Source organism: Sciurus vulgaris (assembly GCF_902686455.1).
Source record: "Sciurus vulgaris genome assembly, chromosome: 7".
NCBI lineage: Eukaryota > Metazoa > Chordata > Mammalia > Rodentia > Sciuridae > Sciurus > Sciurus vulgaris.
The window spans coordinates 14,899,357-14,923,720 of NC_136467.1; the positions used below are offsets into that span (position 1 = coordinate 14,899,357).

Genomic DNA, 24,364 nt, shown 5'->3' on the forward strand with positions numbered 1-24,364 from the left:
CATCAATAGAAGATAAAGTTGAACGAATCTTAAACAGTAGCCCTGCCACTCCCCTACCCACCCCTCCAAAAATTGCAAGGGTCCACTCATGGTATGCCCCAGCACAGTGAATGAAAATGAGCACATAATTATGAAATTTCAGAGACAAGCGAGACGAAGGGCTTCGGTGTGGGAGGAACGGTGGTAGAAGGTCACATACTTTTCTTTTCTTTGGTTGGTTGGTTTGGCTTCACTTTTCCCCTTGGTTGTGGTTTGGGTTTGTATGGGAAAGAAACTCTAATCGTTATTTAATTCCTCGTAGGATTGTGGTGGTAAAAGGCTCTGTTTGAAAAGAAAGCACATTAAGCAGGAGCCCAGAACCACAGCCAGGATGCTGGGGACAGCAGAGTGAAGAGCCATGGCAGGAGGGTGGTGGTCTTCTCAGGCCACACAGGGTAAAGCAAAGTGGGCTGAGGAACCACTTCGGCTTTAAGCCACCACAGGAATTCTCCCATCTGAGCCTCCCATCTGAGCCTCCCAGGGCCTCTATGCAGATATCCATGTATCCACGCAGAGACCCCTTGCAGCAGTAGAAAGCCCTAAGGATGCAGGAAGCTCTTGTCCTGCTTTAAAGGCACAAGCATCCCCCTCAGGGATCCTGCTCCCTTGGCGCTGCACCTACCGCCTTAAGAGCCACTCCCTCCCTCCTCACCTACATCCCTTTCCAGGGGTGTGCTTTCAAATCGTTCTTTTACATGCAGTCTGGGCTCCCCAAAGCCTCTGGATGCCGCATACCCCTTTCCTAAAACCCCTATCTGGGTTCCACTGAACTCTCTGCCAGTCACCCATGCAGAGCAGATGACTAAAGAAGACACATCTACACCTCTGTGACCCAAATATCAGTTGGTTGATCACGCAGCCCAGAAGCCACACCAATCTGCAGCGTTCATCTCCTCTCCCATCTTCCTGAAAGACTACTGGACAGTACTGACACCCCAACCTCTCCCCCTTCTCCCCTAGCCACACTCTCAGCCAATGACCTTACTCCTCATTTCTAAGAACTGAGGCACTCAAAAGAGAATCTCCACAGAACCAGGTGGTCCACCTGGAGGCACTGCCCCACCTGTGCCCTGCTTCCTGCCTGGAGTGCCCCGCAGAAACCACCCTCCCATCATCACCTGATATCACAGGAGCCTTCTCCCTCCATTGGGAGTGGGTGAAACTTGCTTTTTCCTACCTTTTTCTCAAGAACTCACTGAAGATGCCTCCACCCCATCCCGCTATCAAATCTTCTCTTGGTAAGATGGGCAATCACCCATTCTCATCCTACTTGGCTGAGGAGCAGTATTTGACACAGCCGATCACTTTTTCTTCCTATATGTCTGCATCTGTCTTTCACAGTGTCACGGTGAGGGCTGTCAATCTCCTTGGCTGGTTCTTCTTTCTTACTTAGTGTCTGAACATCCCAGGTCTTAGTTCTCCGCCTTTTTCTCTTTGCTCTTTACACTGACTCCCTTGGTGGTCTCATTCATCATTTCTACACCTAGGATGGACAACAGTATCAAGTCCAGAACCACTTCCAGATTCCAGGCATCTCCTCTGGGATGGTCTAAGTCCATCTCAAAGTTCAACATGGTCAGCAGTAGACTGACTTTCCTCCTCCAAAATTCATTCTACCTGTACTTCTCCATATCCATGGTTCACAAACCCCCGCTTCCAATCACTCAGGTCAAAATAATCATGTCCTCCTCTTCCATCCCTCACATACAACTGCTGCCCAGCAGGGAAACCCTGTAGGTCCACCTTTGGATTATTAAAGATGAGACCAGCCCTCACGGCCGCCCCGTCAGAGACACCATCATCCTTCTTTTCACCTGAATTTCTGTAGCAGGCTTCTAACTGCCCTCCCTGTCTCAACCCTGGGCTCCCTCGGGGACTCTTCTCAACCCAGCAGTTAAAGTGAACACTCATAAAACAAGTCAGGTCATGTCTCTCCAGTCCTGCCATGAATGTGCCTTTCCCTCAGGATGCAAGTCAAATCTTAGATGCCCCAGGGACTCACATTACCTCCCACTCACTAACTCTCTGAAGACATTTTCTCCCACTCCCACCTCCCTCTGCTCCAGTCTTACTGGCCTCCTTCCTAGAGCATTCTAGAACTGCTCTTGCTTCCAGGACTCTGAATTTTCTGGGATCTTTGCTGAACCCTCTCACCTCTTCCCTCAGGCGTTGCTCAGATGCCCTCAGGGAGACTCCCTCTAACCTGCCCCTCCCCCACCCCAGCACATGCACCTGCTTACTCCAGCCCTCGCTTACCGTTTCCACACTCGGGCCACCTTCCAAAAAGTAGACATCATGTTTCCCTCTTTCCTGTCTCCCCTCTCAACTGAGCGCTCTAGAAGGAGGACTCGATGTATCCCAAGCACCAAGAACAGCACCAAGGATGCTCAGTGAAACTGCTGAATAAACAGTCAACCTGTAGCTGCCACTTCCAATCATGCGGCAGGCTCATTAAGGCACATGTTTCTCTACACGTTTTAATGGGCAGAGATTCCGTGTGCACATCAGTAAAGCTGAGGACTCACCCCATACCCTCCACACACACACACACACACACACACACGCACATTGTTCATGTTGTCAGTGAGTGTTGATTAAAAAACTAATAGCCCCAAAACACTGGGGTCAGTAGAGCAAAGAATTAATTAGTGTTTTTTTTAACCATGCAACATTCAAAAAATATCATAAGCACCTGTGATGTTCCAGGTACTATTCTAGGAACTGAAAATATAACAGTATACGAAATGGAAAAAAATTCTGCCCTCAGAGAACTTACTTACTGGACAACAAGTGATCATGAATATCTGAACACAGTTCACACAAGCTGAAGGCATATTATTGAATGTTCAGTGCTCACAGAGTGGTGGACATCTTAAGTGAGTATGTGTAAGATCAGGCAATGATCATCTCTCAGGGGACAGAGATTATTTTCAGGGGTTAAGAAATCCTACATATTGCAATGGTTTGTGGTCTTTCAAAGCACAACCCACCTAGTGAAATCCTCCTTAGTATTTAACTCAATTCAATTCAATTCTCCTCCTGTAGTCCAGAAGGGATAATAATGACAGGGTGGAGACACAGCCCCACAACGTGCCAGGCTCCCTGGCTTAGGAATCTCAGACTCACCACCCTTCCCTGCTCCAGGAAGAACCTGACTCAGCTTTGCACTCTGAGGATTGCAAGTTTACAACTTCCTTAAAAACTAGTGACTCGGTAGGAGCCACCAGGTGCACAGCCCTGCGATGAAGACGCTTCTAAGACATGACAGAATATGGAGATGGAGAAAAAGCCAAGATGAGGGGAGAGAAGAAACAAAGAGTGAGGCTGTGGTTATTTAGCCTCAGAATTTTTTTTAAAGAAAAATTCACGAGAAAATTACCATTTGCGTTTGTTCACAGGTAGAGAAAGGTGTGTGTCGCACCAGTGATTTCTAACAATTGAGAGCTTATGCTTTCACAGGTGACTAAGTGACCTTTCACTAAATTTGATTAATGGACTGATTCAAACAAAGATGGACGACACAAGCCAAGCTCTACACCCAGAAGGTGAGGGTCGAAGAGGGGGCATTTCCTGCTGAACCGTGCAGTCCCCAGAGCGCTGGTTCTCAGGAAACTGGGTGTGTGCATTTACCTACTAGGCAAGGGGTCCGAGCCCTCCTCCCTCCCCTCTGCACCTCATCCCACCCTCCCGGCAGCACCCCCTGCAGATGCACAGAATATCTCTCTGCAGCTAAAACACATGTGCGCGCGCACACACACACACACACACACACTTACACTCACACTCACACAGTCTCTCCTATAACTTTGTCTCTGCTAATGGAAGTAGAACTCCACTTCAAATTCCTCATCTTTGAACCCCAACAAAAGGCAAAAGCAGAAACGGTATGGACACTCCAGTTGCCAAATAGGCAGCCCCTCCTTCGGCACTAAGGCTGGACTCTGGGACTTGGCATGACACTTTCTGAAGACAAGGTGACATATTTGTTCACCTTGTGCTCAGAACGCTTTCTCTTGCATAGAGAAAAACTTCCCTTCGACACAGGAAATGTTCTCAGAGGTACATGTGAGGGTGTACATGTTGATTGGTTACATATTTTTTTCAAGTATGCACACATGTAGGGACAAAATCCTAAAGGTCAAATAGTTCAAATGGCCACGTTTCTCCACAAAGCCACAAGAGTGCTCATGAGGGCACCATCCTGGAATACTTTTTTAAGTACAAAATGTAGCAACATCATGCAATGACCTGAAAGCTTGCAGCTGGAAACCAGACGGCCCATGCTCTGCCTCTGCCTAGTTCACGTCGGGTTTGGGAAAGCTCCTTGTCATCTTCAGGAACCTGTTTCTTTATCTCTAAAATGGCCACATAGTAGTGCCAAACTCACAGGAGTGTAGCAAAGGGAATTCAGTCAGGGTAGCTTTTTTTTTACATTCCTAATAGGACTTGAGTATGAATTTTGTTATTGTGTTCTGGTTCTTTTTCAAAATGAAGAACTATCGATGATATAAATTGACACTCGGTAATTCAGAATATTTATTAAACAGGATTCAGTTCTGAAATTATTATGTGAAGTTTCCTAATATAGCCGAGGCTGCTGCTCAACTGCCAAATATCCGTTTTAACTCAGCTTACTGAGAACTCATATTTTATTCCAGGTATAATGTGAACCACTTAAAGATTAGATAACCCTGAGTCCCCTGTGGCAGATGTAGCTTATGTTCTGAAGGACAGTTATAAAAGCAAGAACTGAGTAAGACTTTCAAAAAGGCTCCTTCAAGAAACTGTTCCTGCTGGCAGGTGTGCCCCCGCTGACTTCCCAGAACCCATTCTGTGGCTGCCTAGGAGGCAGCTGTGATGGCCAAGAGAGAGGCCCAAGTAGCCACACTGGCCCAGGCATTGACCTTGAAAGTGGGAGACTTGTGCTGGGAGAGGGGAACAGAAAGTCAGAAGAGCCCAGATCCTTTTGACTATGAAGTCGCCATATCTCTGGGAAAAGAAAGTTCAGGTTATTTTATGTGAGAGAAAAGTTTTCTTTTGTTTAAGTCACTATTATTTTGGGGTTTTCTTTTACACGTGATTGATTTTTTAATTGTGAAATGGGGTGTTTAAAGTATGATTTGTTCTTCAATACATACTATTTCTTACCTTTATATTCTTTTTCCAGTTTCATTTAAATATTCGCATGCATAACTATTTGAAGCTTGTCCGATAGCTTAAAGCACTTAAATGTAGTCAAAATCTCAGTTAAGGTTAACCTGGAAAATTGACAGGAGCTTATATTTTTCAGGAAATGTTTTCTTTTTCTTAATTGTATCTCCATGTGAAAACAAAATAAAATGAAAGCAAAGAAATAACAATTTAATCTTATGTAGTTTTGGTAAATGGCAAGATCATTTGATAAAAAGCATAAAGGCATGAAAGCAAATCACATAGCATAAGTAAAAAGAAAAGCACAAGCAGAATTTAAGTTTAAAATGCATTTTAAAGCCGGTTTCCATCCTAATGATTTTACAAAGTGCCAGGTTATCTTATGATTTTATTTTATAGGTACATAATAGTCCTTAAAAATCAGATTCAAAATTAATTATAACAAAAACCTCAAAACCAGCAAGTATAATGATTAATATTATTGACGGTGCACTATGAGATCTGCATTGCTCTAATAAGGTCAATGTCATATTCTTCACTTCCCGCAACACACAGACCTTCATGATGATGTCTACGTCACATGACAGGAGACGAGAAGGAGGGCTCTTTAAAAAATCAAATCGTGAGCAAACTTGCTTAGCCTACGCTGAGAATTTCACATAGGAATAATGTTCTAGAATTCAAATGTCTTCCCTAATGCTAAACCACTACGCAATGAACCTCTGCTCTGCGTCATCATCCATAAGATGAGCGTAAGATGCAGAAAATAAAAATACTCAGCTGAGTGAACACAGGCAAATGCTGAGAGCACAGCAGACTCATTAGCCACTGCTTCTAAGAGATAAATTAGTAATCTCGGCTCTGCTTCTCCTCCTTCCCATGTAAAATAGGCAGACGGTCCCAGCAAAACCCACATTCCCCAGGCAGTAATGGGGAGAGTAGCATGGACTTTCTTCGAAGGCAGAGATTTTTGTCAATTTTGTTCTCTGGTATATTCTCCCATAGAACAGAACTTTGCCATAAAATGAGCTCATCAAATGACTGTCAAATGAATGAAGTACAAACTTACTTCTTAATATGAAAAAGACTATGGGAGACTAAGGTCAAACCTGTTTATATTTATTTGCTCCACCCCATGTCCTTGGTTCATCAATTTATCTTCTTGCCAAATGTTTATATTTCATATATTATGTAGCATACATATTATATATATATACATACACACACATCCCCCCCACATATATATATATATGTATATATATATATATATATATACACACACACACACACACATATACACACATATATGGTTGGTTGGTTGGTTTTGCAGTACTAGGAATCAAACCCAGGGCCTTGTGCATGCTAAACAACTTTTCCACCACTGACTTACATCCGTAGCCCCCACAAATGTTTCTATTTTTTAACTGAAAATCAAATTTAAAGTTTGGATAAAAGAAGAATCACTTCTGAATTTATATCATTTTCATCTACTTCTTTTGCCATGTGCTATATTTGGATTTAGAATGTTCCCCCACCAAAGTCATGTGTGTCAGCCTAGTGCCATTGGGAGTTAATGCAAACCTTAAGAGGTGGGTCACTGAGGGCATGCCCTTCAAGAGGATTGTGGGGCCCCTGACTCTTGCTCTATTTTTCTACTTCCTGGCCACAAGCCCAGTGGTTCTGCTCTGCTATATATTGCTGCCATGATGTGCTGCCTCAGGACCAAAGCAATGAGGCCAAGTGACCATAAACTAAAACCGACAAAACTGTGAGCCAAAGTAAACTTCTCCTCTTTATAAGTAGATTATCTCAGGTATTGTTCATAGTTATGTAAAGCTGATGAACACAATAAGTAATGTCTTATTTTCATGTAACTTTCACAATGTATTGTATCTCCTTCTTGATTACAGTAAAATATACTTAACATTTACCACAGCAGCCACATTTAAGTACACAGACTAGTGGCATTAAGTTCATTTAAATGGTTTTATAACCATTACTGAGTCACCTGCAGAATAGACTTTGTTTTTAAAATATGCTTCTATGATACTTAGGTTGAACTTATTAAAACAATGAATCAAAATGAAGTCTGTAAAAAATCAAAAGCTAAATAAAAAAATAATAAAAAATAAATTAAAATAAATTAAAAAGAAAAATATCCAGGGCTAATGATAACATGTCTGTTTCGACAGTCACTTAGGTGTTAAAGATTCCTTCAAAGTGGTCTTGATATTTGTTAAGCAAGACAAAGATATTTACGTAGAGCTCTCTGATTTCTTGAGATTGGAGCCACATGTTTTGATATGCATGCATTAGATATTGACTATTTGCTTCTGATTATACATCTATGTATTTGTAATTTTTTTTAATTTGAAGACTTCAAGACCAGTCTCAGTGGAGCCTCTTATTCCCACAGACCCAATGCCAACACAGCATTGCTCTGGATCTCAGTTTGGAGAATTTCAAAGTCTACTCAGGAAAAGATTATATATTTTTCAGTTTCTATCTCTGACTTGTGGACAGCAATAAAGAAAAAGCAAACATGCTCACATTCTTTTCTGCCTTATTGATACAAGAAGAAAAACACCAACAGATACAACTTGAATACATACTTTGGAAAATATTCAAGGCCTTGAATAAGTTTTTAAGTCCAAAGCATTCACCTACTAGTTTCAAATGCCCTGAGCAAACTTAGGCAAACATCTTGACCAGGTAAAAAGAACCACGTTATAATACAGCACATTGTTCTAAGAAGAGACACTTTTAACACCCTCCAGAGAGGGAACTGCCCATCATTTTATTAGATTTCATGTTTATGAAAGAGTCACATAATGAACACATGAGATACTACAAAGGGAAACTGCAATTCCTTCCAGAGACGGGCACTGCCACCATTTTTTTAAATTTCATCTTTTTTTTTTTTTTTTTAGTAATTGGACTTCTACTTCTACTTTTCCCCATTATTACATGAGGGACTCTACTAGATACAACTAAGTGATAAATCCTAGACCCAAAGAAAAAGGTCACTTTCGAAAACTCAATCAAGGCGAATTGGTCTCAAGAATTTTTAAACAGAACTTAGATTTTAACGCATCAAGCAATTTACTTACGAGGGAAGTATCCATTGGAAGTTGAGCAGGGCTCGGAGGTAATTTGGTGGAGAATACTTGTGTTTAGCATTCATAAGGCCCTGGGTTCAAACTCCAGAACCAAACAAAAAAAAATAAATAAGTGAAGTTGAACAAACTCTGGAACAGTTAATAACCATGGCAACAGAACTGAAACTCGGAAACCAGAAGGTTCGCCATGAACCAGGGGATTCCAACCAGAAACCACGAAGTCACTTACCATTTGAAAGAAGGTGATTGAATACCAAGCAACTTTGGTGGCTCTGGTGAGGTGACCCATCAATACCCAAGTAATACCCAAGTAATTACCCAAGTAATAGAAAGACTTCACTTTTTCTAATTCGTTCTCTGCAGAACCATCAGGGTGCAGAGTAGGATCCAAACAAAAGAAAACTAAGATTAATTTAAGGTGTGAATGGTCAAATGTCAGGAAAAAGGGTGAGCCAACAAGATTGTCCAGGTAAGTAGATCATGTTGGGAATTAGATGTCAAATAAGAAATCAAATAAGGGCCTTGTTAGTTGGCTTTTCATGCTCTGACTAAAATACACAACAAGAAAAACTTTTTAAAAAAAGGAAGGTTTATTTTGGATCATGGTTCTGGAGGTTTAGTCAGCCAAGTCCATTACTCTGGGCCCAAGATGAGGCAGAACTTCATGGTGGAAGGGTGAGGTGGAGGAGAACTGCTCCATTCATGACAGCCAGGAAGCAGAGAGAGGCAAGGGGGCCACAGGGAAGATGAACATTTCCAAGGCGTGCCCATATAGACTCACTTCCCCCAACCATGTCCCACCTCCCTACAGCTACTCAGTTACCACCCAGTCAATCCATTCAAACTAGGATGGACAGATTAGGTTACAAGTCTAATAATGTAATCATTGTACCTATGAATATTCCTGCATTAACACAGGAACTTTTAGGGGATGATTCATATCCAAACCATAATATTCCACCCAGTACTCAACACCTCATGTCCATCTCACAATACAAAATATATTTAGTTCATCTCTAAGAGTCCTATGGTTATAATTGTTCCAGCACTGCCCAAAAGTCCAAGTCCAAATTCTTACCTGAGACTCAAGACACCCTTGACTGTGAGCTCTTATAAAAATCAAAAGCAAGATACATATATCCAATATACAATGGCAAAGAGTAAACATTCTCACCCTGAAAGGGAGAAATAGGGGCATAAAAAGAAAGCATGGGACCAAAATAAGATTGAAATTCAGTGTCAGGAAACAAATTCTACAACATGACATACGGTATCTAGACAAATGGTAGGAAGAGGTGCTCTCTAAAGGGTTTGGGCAATCCCATCTCTTTGGCCTTGTGGTTGCATCTGGTTTTATCCATAGCAAGCAGAATATTTTAGTGGAGAGTCTGTATTACTGGTATGAGTAATTCTTTGGGTCTCCATTCCAGGTTTGGCTTCAACTTCACAGCTTCACACATCACCCTCTCAGGGGCAGCCTACAGTGATCCCAATCCTGCTACACTTTTCCTGGCCTCCCAGGTCTTTCTTAGAAATCTCAGTGGTATTCTTCTGACCCCTTAACTCCAGCATCCTGTATTCCTGTAGAACTAGCACCACATGGATGATGTGAAGGTCTGCCACCAGCTCACATAGTACCTTGAGTCCCCTAGGATCACAGCAGCAGTGGCCTCTGAGTGTCTGCATGGTTGAGCATGATGAAGCCACTTCCTCGACCCAGGTGTGTAAGCAAAGTACCCTGAGGATCTCTTCTCAAAGAAGTTTTCCTTTCCACATACTTGAGCCTACAATGGGTGTGGTCTTGTAAATTCCTGAGATGTTCTCAAGGCATCTTTCCTATTATCTGTGTGAAAAGTACTTAGCATCTCTTTAGTGCCTATAATCTCTTTAACAAACATGCATGGCTCTAGTATTATAAGCACTTTTCTGGCCAAATGCAAGTTTTTAAAATACTTCAGCTCTGCTTTTTGCTATAAATTTTCACAGAAAATCTGACTAAAAGCTGCCAGCAAAATCTATGCCACTGACTAAATGCTATGCTGTGTGGAAATTTCCCCCACCAGATTAATTATCACCTTTAAAGTCAACCTCATGTAAAGTCTCATGTATCAGGCAAGTAGGCAAGTCCTTTGTCAGAATATAACACGAATGGCCTCTAGTCCAATTCCAAATAGAGTCCTCATTTTCTCTGAAACTTCATGAGCACAGTCTGCATTCCGATCCACATGCTATGTTCCAAGTTCCCACCAGAATCACCCATTAAGCTCTTAGGACATTGTAAGACTTCTCCAGCCTGCATCTTCAAAGTCTTCCAAACTCCTTCCAAAAACTAGTTCCAAAGGCTTCTGAATCACCTGGTAAGCTTAGTCATGGCAAGGACCCCACTTCTCAGAACCAGTTTCTGTGTTAGTGTTCCATGGCTGGGATCAAAATACCTGAGAAGAACAACTTGGAGGAAGAAATTTATTTTGGCTCCAGGTTGCGGGGGATTAATCCATGGTTGGCTAGGTCTATTGCTTTAGGCCCAGGTTAAGCAGCAGGTCGTTGAGGATGCGTGTAGCAGAGCTTCACTGTTTCCCTCATGGCAGCTGGGAAGCAGGAGAGGGGGTGGCAGGGACACAGGGCATGGTCCCAGGGACACACCTGCCCATGGTTACCAGTCAGTTCATTCAAATCAGGATGGACTGACTAGGCTACAGTTCTCATAACTGAATGATTTTACCTCTGAATATTCCTGCATTAGCAGAGAAGCTTTGCAGGGACACTTGAATAGTACAGTAAAAGTGAAGTAATTTGGTGATGCAGACCAAACTGGTGACAGTGGAATAAAGATGAAGCATAAATGTAGGGTGGGAAGAGGACGAGTCAGGATAACACAGTGCAGAAGAGCCCTGCACAAAGGTGACTCCACGGCTCTATAGGAAGAAGGGTAGAGGCCCGGGCAGGAGTGGAGAGAACCAGAAGGAAAAAACGAGTTTGCTGTTCAAGGGAGAAAGAGGAAAATAGCAGTTTGGTTTTGAATGACTTATGACAGTGTGACCTTTCCTGAGCTGCAGACAGCTGAAAGTAAAAATTTAATATTTAGGTGTCTAGGACCTAGAGTAAGAACTCTGGAAAGCATAAACCCAAAGTGCCTGGAAGAAGCTTTGTATGGATTGGCTTTTCCAGTTGGTTAGAAGTAGCAGGAAGGCCAAGGACCCAGTTCTGCAACATTTGGGGGCACGTACAACCAATGGGAGAAGAGAGAAAAGAAGTCTGGCATATTCTCTTCCTTTTCTCTCCTGGAGAACAATTTTGATGTCCTATCCAAACTGAATAGTCAGTGTATCACCTGACTACCTCCTATGGGCCTGGCCTTATCCAAATGTCTCAAGTCTCATGATATTTTTGTCTTTATTGTTCAAATGAATGGAAAAGTACTAAATATCTCCACATAGGGTGGACATATCACACAATATATTCAGTTAAATTAGACATGTATAATTTGTATAATTTTGAATAGGTAATTCATTTTTATTTCAGAATTGGGAATAATAGCCATACATACCAAAGACTAATGGTCAAATCTTTCTCCCTACTTCAAAAGCTCTTAATAAACTGAAACTAAAAACTAACAAAGCTCTGAAACTTGGAAGGCAAACTGTAAAGGAAGTCTTAAAAATACTTCTTTAAAAGACTGTTCAACAAATGGACCTGAATCAACTATGCAGCCACCTGTTGGAAAACTTCACGGGAGCCACACCTCATACTGAATCCCTGGAGGAATTCAAATGGATGGAAGATATAAATGTTAAAAGGAGAAACCATGAAAGGGTCACATGGAAACATCCTTCTGCAGGTTAAGATCTTTTACAAGATATTTACCAGGTAAGGCATGGAACTCTTACAGCGCTAACTCAGTTTCAAAGCCAAAAGTTGGGTAAACCACTTGCACCATCTCTGGAGAGAACACACAGGAGTAAATGAGTAACCAGGCCTGCACCAGATGAGCCAAACATTCCTCTTGGTACAAATAACTCCTGATTTTTTTGTGTGCCTCAAAAATACAAAACAAAAAAAATTATTTTAACACACTTTGTATTAGTTTTCTTAGGTTTTCATATAAAGAGTCAAAAACAGTGTGGTTTTTGAAAGAACAGAAATGGATTGCTTCACAGTTATGGAAGTGAGAAGTCTAAAACCAAGGTGTCAGTGGGGCCACACTCTGAATGTCCCAGGGGAGGTCCAGCTTGCCCCTCCTAGCTTCTGCTGTTTGCTGCAAACCTAGGTGTTCCCGGGCTGGTGCACGTACTCGGTTGCATGACTGTCCTCCCCCTGTTTCTTTGCCTCATCTTCCCTCTGCACATACCTAGTTCTGTCTCCAAATTCCCCTTTCAATAAGCACACCAGTCATACGGGATTAGAATCCATGCAGACGAACTTGTTTGATCTCAGTTACCACCATAAAGACTATCTCCTAAGTCACATTCTGACATACTAGGGTTTAAGATGCAGTTCAATCCATTAAGCATAAAAACAGTTAATGAAGGCTGACATTCTCCCTGCCAACCCCCTAAGAAAGTGACAGAGCCACAGGCTAACACTCCCCATAATGTGTCCGGAGGATCCCCCAACAACCCTGCCCACTGTGCCCAAGACAGACATGCAGACTTCTCGACTCCCTGCTCAAAATCCCTGAAGCAGGTCCCTCAGGAGGGTAGGGCATTGGGGCATCTTTCTCAAACATTCTCAAGATAGAAAAAGGATTTTAAAAGGCTTTTTAGCCTCTGGTCCTCAAACATTGATAGGGCTTCAAAGTTTCACATAAAAGAAAAAAGAAAAAGGAAAAAAAAAAAAAAAACATAATAACAAAGAACTGCTTTCTTGGAGTGTCACCCAGAGGTTTTGCAGAAGCCCTGGGAAGCAGGGAAGGATATCAGGAAAACTGCAGACTGCAGCCCAGAGCAGCTGCACATTCACACTAGGGCAATTCTAGCCCAGTCCTGGGGCTTTTGATGATGGTTTAGATCAGGAGATTCCCCCAAAGTCTCATGTTAAAGAGTTGGTCCCCGAGAGGAGCAATGCTTAAGGCATCACAATCAACCTCAAATCATACCACAGAGCTCTATTAACAAAAACAGCATGGCACTGGCATAAAAAGAGACACGAAGACCAATGTAGAAGAGAAGACAGACAGATGCACATAGGTACAGTCATCTGATCCTTGACATGTTGGAGAACAGATAGCCCTTTTGACAAACTGGGAACACTGGTTATCCATATGCAGAAGGATGAAACTAGACCCTTACCTCTTACCCTGCACCAAAATCACCTTGAAGTAGATCAGAGACTTAGGAATTAGACCAGAAACACCAAAATTACTAGAAGAATAGATAGGGTCGACACTCCAACATGTTGGTGCAGGCACTGACTTCCTTAACAAGATCCCTAAAGTTCAAGAAATAAAAGCAAGTATCAATAAGTGAAGTAGCATAAAATTAAAAGGCTTCTGTACAACAAAGGAAATAAGAGAGTGAAGAGACAGCCCTCAGAATGGGAGAAAATCTTAGCCAATAAAAGATATTCTTTCAACCAAGGATTAATATGCAGAACATATTAACCCCCCCCCAAAATATCCAAAAATCTAATACCCAATCAATCAATGGGCAAAAGTCCCTAATAGACATTCCTCAAGTGAATAAATACAAATTGCCAACAAATACACGGAAAACTGTTCAACATCCTTAGCAAGCAGGAAAATGCAAATCAAACTACACTGAGATTTCATCTCACCCTAGTTAGAATGGCAATCATCAAGAACACAAAGAAAAATAATTGCTGGCGAGGATGTGAGGAAAAGATACACTTATACATGGTTGGTGGGAATTCAAATTAGTATAATCACTTTGGAAAGAAGCAAGGAGATTCCTCAAAAGAGTTGGATTGGAAACACCATATCATCCAGGTATCCCACTCCTTGATATTTATCCAAAAGAACTAAAATCGGCATACTATAGTAATACAAGCATCTCAGTGTTTATTGCAGTGCAATTCACAATAGCCAAGTCATGTAACCAGCAAGGTGCCCATAAACAGATGAATGAATAAACAAAATGTAGTATATATAAACACAGTGAAGTTTTACTCAGCCATAAAGAAGAATGAAATTATGTCATTTGTGGGTAAGTAGATGGAACTAGAGAACATCATGCTAAGTGAAATAAGACAGCCTCAGAAAGTCAAGGTTCAAATGTTTTCTTTCATATGTGGAAGTTAGAAAGGGAGAGAGAGGAAAAGGGAATAACAAAAAACAAAAAAGAAAGGGGTCTCACAAAAATAGAAGACCAAGAGAGCAGAGCGAGGGAACTGAAAGAGATGGGAGGACAGGAGGAAGTCCTGGGGAATTAAACCTACCAAATTATGCTAGGTCTATGTATGACTACACCACAGTGAATCCCATGTTACATATACAAATGTATAGATATGCATGTGTGTGTAGAAAGTTATAAATCACTAATTAAAATAACAATAACATTAATTAAAGGGAGATCAGTTAAGTGAATCAGGAGAGGTAGGAGGGCAGGGAAAGGGAAGGTACTGGGAAATGAGATTAAACAAATATTACATGCATGTATGAATATAGCATAATAAATCTCACTTTTTGTATAATTATAGTGCTTCAATAAAAGTAATGATAAAATAAAAAAAATAAATAAAGGTTTTGTCCCCAGTGCAGCAATGTTCAGAGGTGGGGCTTGTGGAAAGTGATGAGACCATGAGGATTCTGATCTCATTAATGGATTAATCCATTGATAGCTGAATGGACCATTGGGAGGTGGTGGAAACTATGTGGTAGAACCTAGTTGAAGGAAGTGGGTCCTTAGAGAAACACCCTTGGGGACTGTGTCTTGTCTCCCCTCACTCCTAACCACCAGCTGTCACGAGGTGAGCAGCTTTCTTACACCATGCCCTTTCACCTTATGTTCTGCCTCATGTCAAGCCTAGAGCAATGGAGTCAGCCAACCATCAACTAAATTCTCTGAAATGGTGAGCCAAAGTCAATCTTTCCTCTTTTAAATTATTTTTCTCAGATACTTTGGTCACAGAGATGAAAAACTAACACACTGTTATTGTAGAATGGTTGCAAAATAGGAAATATTTCCCTTAAGCATATGCATCTGTCACCAGTAGGTCACCCACATCCCCATGCCACATTCTGTCATTGCTGTGTTGTGTTGAAGCAGGCTGAACCAGAGCAGCTTAAGAGCAGGGTCTACTGGTCTAATTGTAGTTGAGAAGAAGAGTACGGGGTAGCCTTGCCAAGTCCCTGGAATCCACAGGAACCTCCCAGAATAGAATATCTTCCTTCTAGATGCTCCCAATTCCCAGCTGAAGGAACTGTGCCCTCTCTCTGTCCTCTTGTCCCTACGATTTAGGTTTTCAGTTACAGTCACTAAGTGAACTCACCAGCTGACAGACAATTGAAGCCTGTTAAAGTTCCCCTGTTAAAGACCTCCTGTCTGCACATTCCTCTGGACATTTCTCTGCCCCTTAACAAAAGCAAGGTTGGAAGTGGAGTCTCACCAACACAGCTGCCAGAGAGATGTCAGAACAGCAGGTAGATTCTGAAGAGAGGTGAAAAGAGGAACATCACAGACTTAAAGAGTGACTTGAGGGGGCACTGACTTCTAACAGGGCTCAAAATTAGGAGTTTGAAAAATGACTTTATATTTGTGTAGTGAAGAGCCTTTCCTGAGTTCAGTTCATTGCTGGTTTGAGGGATGAGGCTGAGTGTTAGAGTCTGGGAAGCTAATCACTGTGTCCGTGGGGAATACAGGAGCAGCAGCAGCCTTGAGCCCTGGGGTGGCTGAGACAATCATGCCCCCAGAGATGACACAGAAACTGCTGCGACACTGAGCCTGGAGCTGGTGGGGGGCACATCCCGACAAAGTGAATCCTCTATCCCTGGGGCCAAAACTGAGAAAGGAGGGAACCAGAAGTAAGATGGTGGACTCAGGAGTCAGAGCCCAGAAGGAAGTGGGGACTCTAGCCTTGAGTTCAGAGGGATGGGCAGGAGAAGAGGAAAGTAACTACTGTGTCACTGAAAGAATGAGGAAGTGGCTGAGGTTGAATGAGCCCCGTGGAATCCAGCTTCAAGCCACTTCTCCTTTACTTGCTCCCTTGGCCAGGCCTTCAACCAACTTCCAGACCCTGCCGACCTGTGCTCTGTAGTAGTTCGGGGCTGTTGGGCTTCTTGGTATCAGTCTTCAAAAGGCCATCCGCCTTGGGATCTCCATCCCAAATTGATATTCAATATGTAGAAATGGGGTGGAAACAGTAAGAATGAAATTGCTCTGGAGGTACACAGAATTAGGGTGAATTTTGGAAAAGACTTAATTTTTCATAAATCAGAGTGACATTTTTGCACTGCCTTTCAATCTTCTAGTGAAAAAAAGATCAGATGTATTTCATGAACACTGGAAAAGAGTCAACCCCTCAGCGCTGGCACTGAAAGTGACGCTGATATCAGAAATATAATGACTTTTCATCAAGGCTGAACGATGCTACACTGATTGACTAGTTTCACTATGCATAGGATAATAGTAAATACGATTTCATAATATGTTTTTTAAAGTTAACCTCCGTTATGGTTGACTATAAAATGCCTATTGAAGAATAACTAATTTCAGAACAAACAATAAGGAGGAAAACCACTGTAGCTAGATATCAAAATGCAGACATGTAGCATGTATTATAGAAAAGCACCACTTGTCAGAGGTGGTAGGTAGGCTTTAACATTCTAGTTGCGATTTTGTTTTTAAATTGCAAAGGGAAAATTAATTCCTTGAAGTCATGTTTAACCTGGCCTAATGTAAGTATTTTATAGATTGGATCTTGACTACCAAGCTGGTAAGATGTATTTTATCTTAAAACTCTTCCCATTTTAATTCTTAGTAAAGAGATGTAGTAAAAAAATAAAAAAATGCCCAAATATTAAGACAAAGGGAAATTCGACTTACAATTACTAATATTTGAAAAAATGACAATTTGCAATTAATTAAAAATACTTCTAGAGCTACTAAAGTAGCCCAAAGTTTGATTATCTTTATTAAAATTCATCACTCAAATGAAGTCATTTCATAATTTCTGTTATATTAATAGCTGTTCTGAGGATGGTCCAAGGACTCACTCCAGGTATTTCCAGAAATGGCTTCCTGTTGATGATGTTTCCTGTCACCATTATTGTGACTCTCAAATTACGACTACATAAATGTAACATTGTCTGTATTTGATTTTGAATGTGAAATAGTTTTTTAAATGATTGACAATATTTGGATATATAAAGTCTTTCGAAATGTGGCTTTCTCAAATTTTAATGAAAACCTTGACAATCACCTTCAGAACTCTTCCAAGACCCCTTTTCCTTCCCTTTTCATTTTTTTTTTAATCAATGACTATTTTTATTCTGCTTTGTCACACAAGTAGACTTTTGACTTACAAAAGCTATATTCCAATGGTACACACATGTGCACACACAGAGTCATTTGTCACTTAGTGGCAGGGATACATCCTGAGAAATGTGTCATTAGGTGACCTTGTAACTTCTGAACATCATATAGTGTACTTCCACAAATAGCTACACCATCACTACCTGATAAAATCATATGGGACTTCCAACATATATGTGGTCCTCTGCTAAACAAAACACCATTATGTAGCACACAAATGTACACAATTTCATTGTTGCCTTTATAATTCTTTTTAAAATAAATTATCAAGTAATAAAATAGAGTTTGGTTCAAGGATTTTGGAGTCATCCAGATCTTTTAAGTTAACATAAGGGAGTTAGGGTGTTTTTGAACATATCTCGTTACCATAAATTTGCCCAGTACTGAGTTTCAAGATGGAATGGCTAAAAATGGACAAAATGTTTTCTGTTCCTTAGCAGAGTCCCTATTTTATTCCTAAGTTCAGAATATTATTACCATGAATTCTTCATCCAGTAATAATGTGTTTGAATTTAGTTACAGTTGTTTCAAATGATTTTAAATTTTTATAATTATAAAAATTCCACAATGGTAATCTACAGATAAATATGAAACGTATGTACTTGAGCAGTGCTCAGAAAGTAATATTGCCAAAATTTCATAAAGGAAAATAGAACTTTACAGAACAATAAACAGTCACCGAGAATTAGCTCTTAGGGATATGGCCACTAGTAATTAGTTCTTTCGTTTTTCTCTTCTCCCAAAGTATTTTTAAAAGGTACTAACAGATATAGAGATAAAGGAAAACCTACAGCCCCATAACACCAAGATTCCAATTTATGGATAATGTGTCTACTTCACATAAAAATGCTAAAATATATATGTGTTCAATAAAACTCTTAATTCCAAAAATGGTCAGGAGTTTCTGCCTACCAGGTTGACTTACCCTGGAAACCTAAATTTGCCTATTAATCCCCAGACTGCTCTGTAAGCCAGTCTCTGCTACCCTAACCACCCAAATGGATGTGCTCTAAGGAATATGGATCACAGTACAGATGCCTTCTTACTCAAAGGACTCAAATATTAATTTGATATATGCAATACCTATAAGGTCCTCTAATGCCAAACATAGGTCTACTCCACCTACAACATATTGGCGAACTTGGAAATCCAAGTACAAAACTCCACCTTTTTTAGGTTCATGAAAAGTTCTATACTTCATAGGTAAGAATTTCATCTATTGAAAGAAACCAGATGAGAAAATCTCTATTTAAATCTACTACTCATGTGATAGATAAGCCCACAAAAAAGATTTAACTTCCCCTTGCCTTAGTACAAGCCTCTAGATATGTATGATGGATATGTTGGGGCAGGGAGGAGTCTGGTTCCCATAATACTTAGAGCTCTTCTCCCTGAACAAGAGCAACAGCTGAGTTTTATAGAAATACCACTTCTGAGAGAATCACTGAACTGTCACTTCAACTGTTGGGTCTTTCAAAAAGTTCCTCCCAGAGACGATGCCCTAATTTATTTTTAATGGCATTTCCCTTTCTCCTAAAATACTATGCAGACATCAATTTGGATAAATACGAGACCTTCAGGGAATAAACCTATTATTCTTATCTCTCTAGTTCATACAAATATTTAAAGAAAATACTTTTCAGGAAAAAAAATTATTAGCAATTGAGGTATTTTGAATGATAGGGCTCAGTATTAAAAACTTTCATAGATCACTTAGTATGAAGCACTTTTGACACCATACACATATAAGATGTAATACATTTATCATGCAATGTCTACTCAAAGTCTTTTTGGCAAATAAGATGGTTTAGAAATAAACCAAGGAGTGGGATAGCTGGGTCAAATGGTGGTTCCATTCCAAGTTTTGAGGAATCTCCATACCATTTTCTTCAGTTTATACACAAAGGACTTAAAACCAGCATATTACAGGCACAGCCACATCAATGTTTATAGCAGCTCAACTTACAATAACTAAACAATAGAACCAACCTAGGTACTCTTCAACAGATGAGTGGATAAATAAAATGTGGTATATATGCAAAATGGAATATTACTCAATCTTTAAAAAGAATGAAATTACGGCATTTACTGGTAAATGGATGGAGCTGGAGAATATCATGCTAAGCGAAATAACTTTTTGTTAGACCTTTAGATTATGTAGAAGGAAATGAGAGGGGGCAGGTATAAAAAATGGTGGAATGAGACAGAGCTCATTACCCTATGTACATGTATGATAACACAAATGGTATGAATCTACATCATGTACAACCATAGAAACGAAATGATGTACCCCATTTGTGTACAATGAATTAAAATGCAGTCTGTAAAAGAATAAAAAAATAAAAATATAACTAATTTTTTTAAAAAAGTCGAATTTAGCATTCTTACCTGGCACCCTTTTTGCCCAGTTGATCATGTGAACCAGCTCCCTGTCTGCCAGGTTTGTCAGCAAGCCCATCATGGAAGCCTCACTGAAGGGTCTGGTAGGATCGTACTCAGAGTAGATTATGGGGGGCTCAGCATCCAGCAAGGCACTGACCATCTGATCAGCTGTCAAGGACAAGGCAGGGCTGTTCTTCTTGGTGTGCTTAATAACAATGGGGCTTGGCCAAAGGTTGGCAGCTCTCATTTCTCCAGAGGATCCTACTTCATTTCTGCCTTCTCCATCATCTCTTTGGCGCTTGTGTTTCAACATTCTTCCTCCTCTTCGGTCTTTCCTTATCCCTGAAAATGCAAGTAAACTTTCATATAAATACCATCTTCAGAGCTAACAGCACTTCCTTTTATTTAAATAAATACATGGGGGCACAAACAAACTAGTAAATATTTAGCAATTATTTCTCCATAAGGGGGAAAAACAAAGGAATTGATTTGTAGCATTTGCCAATTTTCATGGTATAAATACCACCACTGAAACTAATTTCAACTCACTTGCCTAACATCAAGGTTCTTATAAAACTCTTGTAAATGTATTAGTAGGCTTTTGTGAGCCAGTATAAGCTGGCTGCAACACACCAGGTCTGTGTGTGTGTGTGTGTGTGTATAAACAGATGCTGTAAACAAAATAATTATAATAAAAAAACTATTTTTGAAATATGGTTTAGCATCAAAGATTGCATCTACATGAATGTTCTTTTAAATAATAAATTTTAAAAGTATTTTAATACTGAAGGGGCAGAGCAAGATGATGGGGTAAGATCCTCCAAGGATTAAATCTCAACAGAAACATTAATTCACACATGAAATACCTTCACAAGAACTGAAGAAAGTATGAGAGGAAAATTGCTTACATTACCCCTCCTTCAAATCCAAGCAGCACAATGTAGAGAGGGACACGTCCCACTTAAGAGAGGGGCAGGGAATTAAATATAGACCTTGGACATGGATCCAAGTACCAGGTCTACCACTGTGACATTCAGTACTGGGAATAATGCTATAGTCCCTACCCCAGGCCACTGCCCTCAGACAAAGCCTGTGGACTGGACCCATCCTTCACCAGACAGAGACCTGGGGCACTAGTAGAATAGACTTGTATTTCAGGCCACATCACCTCCAGTTAGCTGCAGGGGTCTTGAGCCACAAAGAAACCACAGCAGCAGGCAGACCACAGCAGGAAGGGCCTTCATCCTGCCTTGTGCTGCACTGGTGTCAGAGGACTGTTGGTTCCTAGTATGAACTAGCATTGAAGCAGCCATGTTGTCCATACTGCCCATCCTTTCTACAATGGGAGAGTTACTTCCCACTGCAGAAGGAAGAAGGAGATAGGCACAAATTATTGCCATACCCTCCACAGTGAGGCCTGTACCAGGCAAAATTCATGGTGCCTGAATACTGGTGACCAACCATGGACAAGGCATCTGGACCTGTCTCAGTTGACATGGAGGTTTGTAGATAAGGACTACCCTTTCAGGTATATCCCTAGGCCATCTTGAATAACACGATGGCAGATTTATGACAAACTAGAGTTTGGGGCACCCTCTAGTGCTGAAACAGTGACTACACACCACTGCAGACTCACGGTAACCCTGAACTTAGGGTACCATCTACTGCTGAAATAGTGGCTGTGACCATAGGCTCAGAGAAAGTAAATAGTCTGCTTACAACTTCTGGAAAGAAGGGCACAAAGACAGATTGTAAAGACTGGAATAAATACCTAATTCTTTAATATGCATATGACATCACACACACACACTAATAAGCATCAAGAACTTGCAGAGAATCGAAACATCACCTAATGGACAAAATAAGACACCAGAAGGGCTGGGGTATGACTCAGTGAAAGATTGTGTGAAGCCTCAGGTGCTATCCTCCGCATTACAAAAAAAAAAAAAAAAAAAAAAAAATGAGAGGAAGAAGAACAGAAAAAAAAGAAAAAGATGCCAGAAATTGATCATAAAGCAACCAATATGTAAGAATGCTCAGAGATTCAAAGTAGCTGTTTTTCAAAAAACACTTAACTTTGAAAAAATACAGAGAAACAATTCAGTAATTCATCAGAGAAACAAATTTCATTGAGAGAGATTAATTTATAAAAGTCAAACAGAAAGGAAGGAAGGCCAAAAAAGAAACATACAGATAACAAAACAGCAATAGTAAGACCTAACCTATCAATAATAACCTTAAATGCAAGTGGATTAAATTCTCTAATTAAAAGACATAGAGTAACTGAATGGATTAACAAAACAAGGATCAACTACTCACTGTTTGCAAGAAACTCACTTCACTTCTAAGGACATGTGTAGACTGAAAGTAAAGGGACAGGAAAGAAATTCTGTGTGACAAGAATCCAAAAGAAAACAAGAGTAACCATACTTATTTTAGATACAATAGATTTTAAATAAAAAGTAGTAAAAAAGTAACAAGGAAAGTCATTGTACAATGATGAAGGGATGAATTCAGCAAGAGTAAATAACAATTCTAAATACATATGCACCCAATATCAGAGCACCCAAATATATAAAGCAAATATTAATAGACCTCAAGGGAGAGACAGACTCCAGCACAAATAACAGCAGGGAGCTTTAGCACCTCATTTTTAGCAGTGGACATATCATCTAGACATAAAATCAACAAAGAAACAGTAGAGTTAAACTGCACTAGACACCAAATGGACCCGATATTACAGAATATTGCATCCAGCAGCTGCAAAATATGCATCCTTCTCAGCAGCACCGAAACATTCTCCAGGATAGATTATATGCAGGCTACATCAAGTACCTTATCTAATCACAATGCAATAAAGCTAGAAATCAGTAACAAAATAAACTTAGAAATACATGAAAATTAAACTGACCCAAATTACCAATGGGTCAGTGAAATAATTAAGAAGAAAATCACAACTTTCTTGAAATAAATGATAACGGAAACACAACATACCCAAACCTAGGGGATATAGGAAACTGAGAGGAAAATAATGAATTTGCATATATTGAGCCATTCTTGCATCCCTGGGATGAATTCCACTTGACAATGGAAAATAACCTTTTTTTTTTTAAAAGAGTTTTTGGCTTGGGTTAGCTACTGTTTTGTTGAGAATTTTTGCATGTAGGCTCATGGGGATATTGATTTTCTTCTTCTACATCAAAACAGTAGAAAGTTCTCAAATAAATAGCCTGTTGCATCTCAAGGAACTTAAAAGAAAATACAAACAAACCAAACCCAAAGTCAGTAGAAGAAAAAATTACTAAAGGTCAGAAGAGAAATAAGTGAAAGAGAAACTAAAACAACAATATGAAAAATTAACAAAATTAAGAGTAGCTTTTTGAAAGCATAAACGAAAATGACAGCTTTAGACTAAGAAAATATAATACTCAAAATCAGAGATGAAAAATGAGCTATCACAACTTATGCCACAGAATTGAAAAGAATCATTGAAGACTCTCATGAACAACCACAAGCCAACAAATTTGATAACCTAGAGGAAATGAACAAATTCCTGACACATACACCCTACCAAATTTGAATCATGAAGAAATAGAAAAAGTGTATAGACCAACCACAACACAACTGAATTAGTCTCCCATCAAAGAAAAACCTAACATCAAATAGCTTCACTGACACATTCCAACCAAAATTTAAGGAAGAACCAATTCTTTTCCAGTTATTCCAAAAAATTAAAGAGTAGGGAACCCTTCCAAATACCCCAATACCAAAACTACACAATAACATGAATAAAGAAAACTACATACATTTCCTTGAAGAATATACATGCCAAAATTCTCAACAAAATACTAGTCAACCAAATCTAACAAAATATCAAAACAATTATTCACCATGATCAAGTGGGATTCATCCCAGGAATGCAAGAGAGGTTTACCATATGCAAATCAATAAATGTGATACACCATATGAACAGAATAAAGAATAAAAGTCCCTTATGATCAGCTCAATAGAGATGAAGCATTGAATAAAATTCAATATCCTTACATGATTAAAAACTCTGACCAAATTAGGTACAGAAGGTATGCGTACCTCAATATAGTAAAGATCAGATGCAATAAGCCCACAACTCACATAGCAGTGAAGAGGAGGAAGCTGAAATCTTTCTCTCTAAGAGGAACAAGACAA

General features: G+C 40.0%; 1 protein-coding gene across 6 annotated transcripts in view; it reads right to left on the minus strand.

Moving 5' to 3' along the window:
* The window catches only part of ESR1 (estrogen receptor 1), a 361,874-nt gene that overhangs the window by 105,597 nt on the left and 231,913 nt on the right, over positions 1 to 24,364 (minus strand). For all 6 annotated transcript variants that reach the window (XM_079147950.1, XM_079147949.1, XM_079147951.1 and 3 more), the window contains exon 5: positions 20,186 to 20,521. In XM_079147950.1, the coding sequence (XP_079004076.1) occupies positions 20,186 to 20,521 (336 nt within the window). The remainder of the gene's footprint in view (positions 1 to 20,185; positions 20,522 to 24,364) is intronic.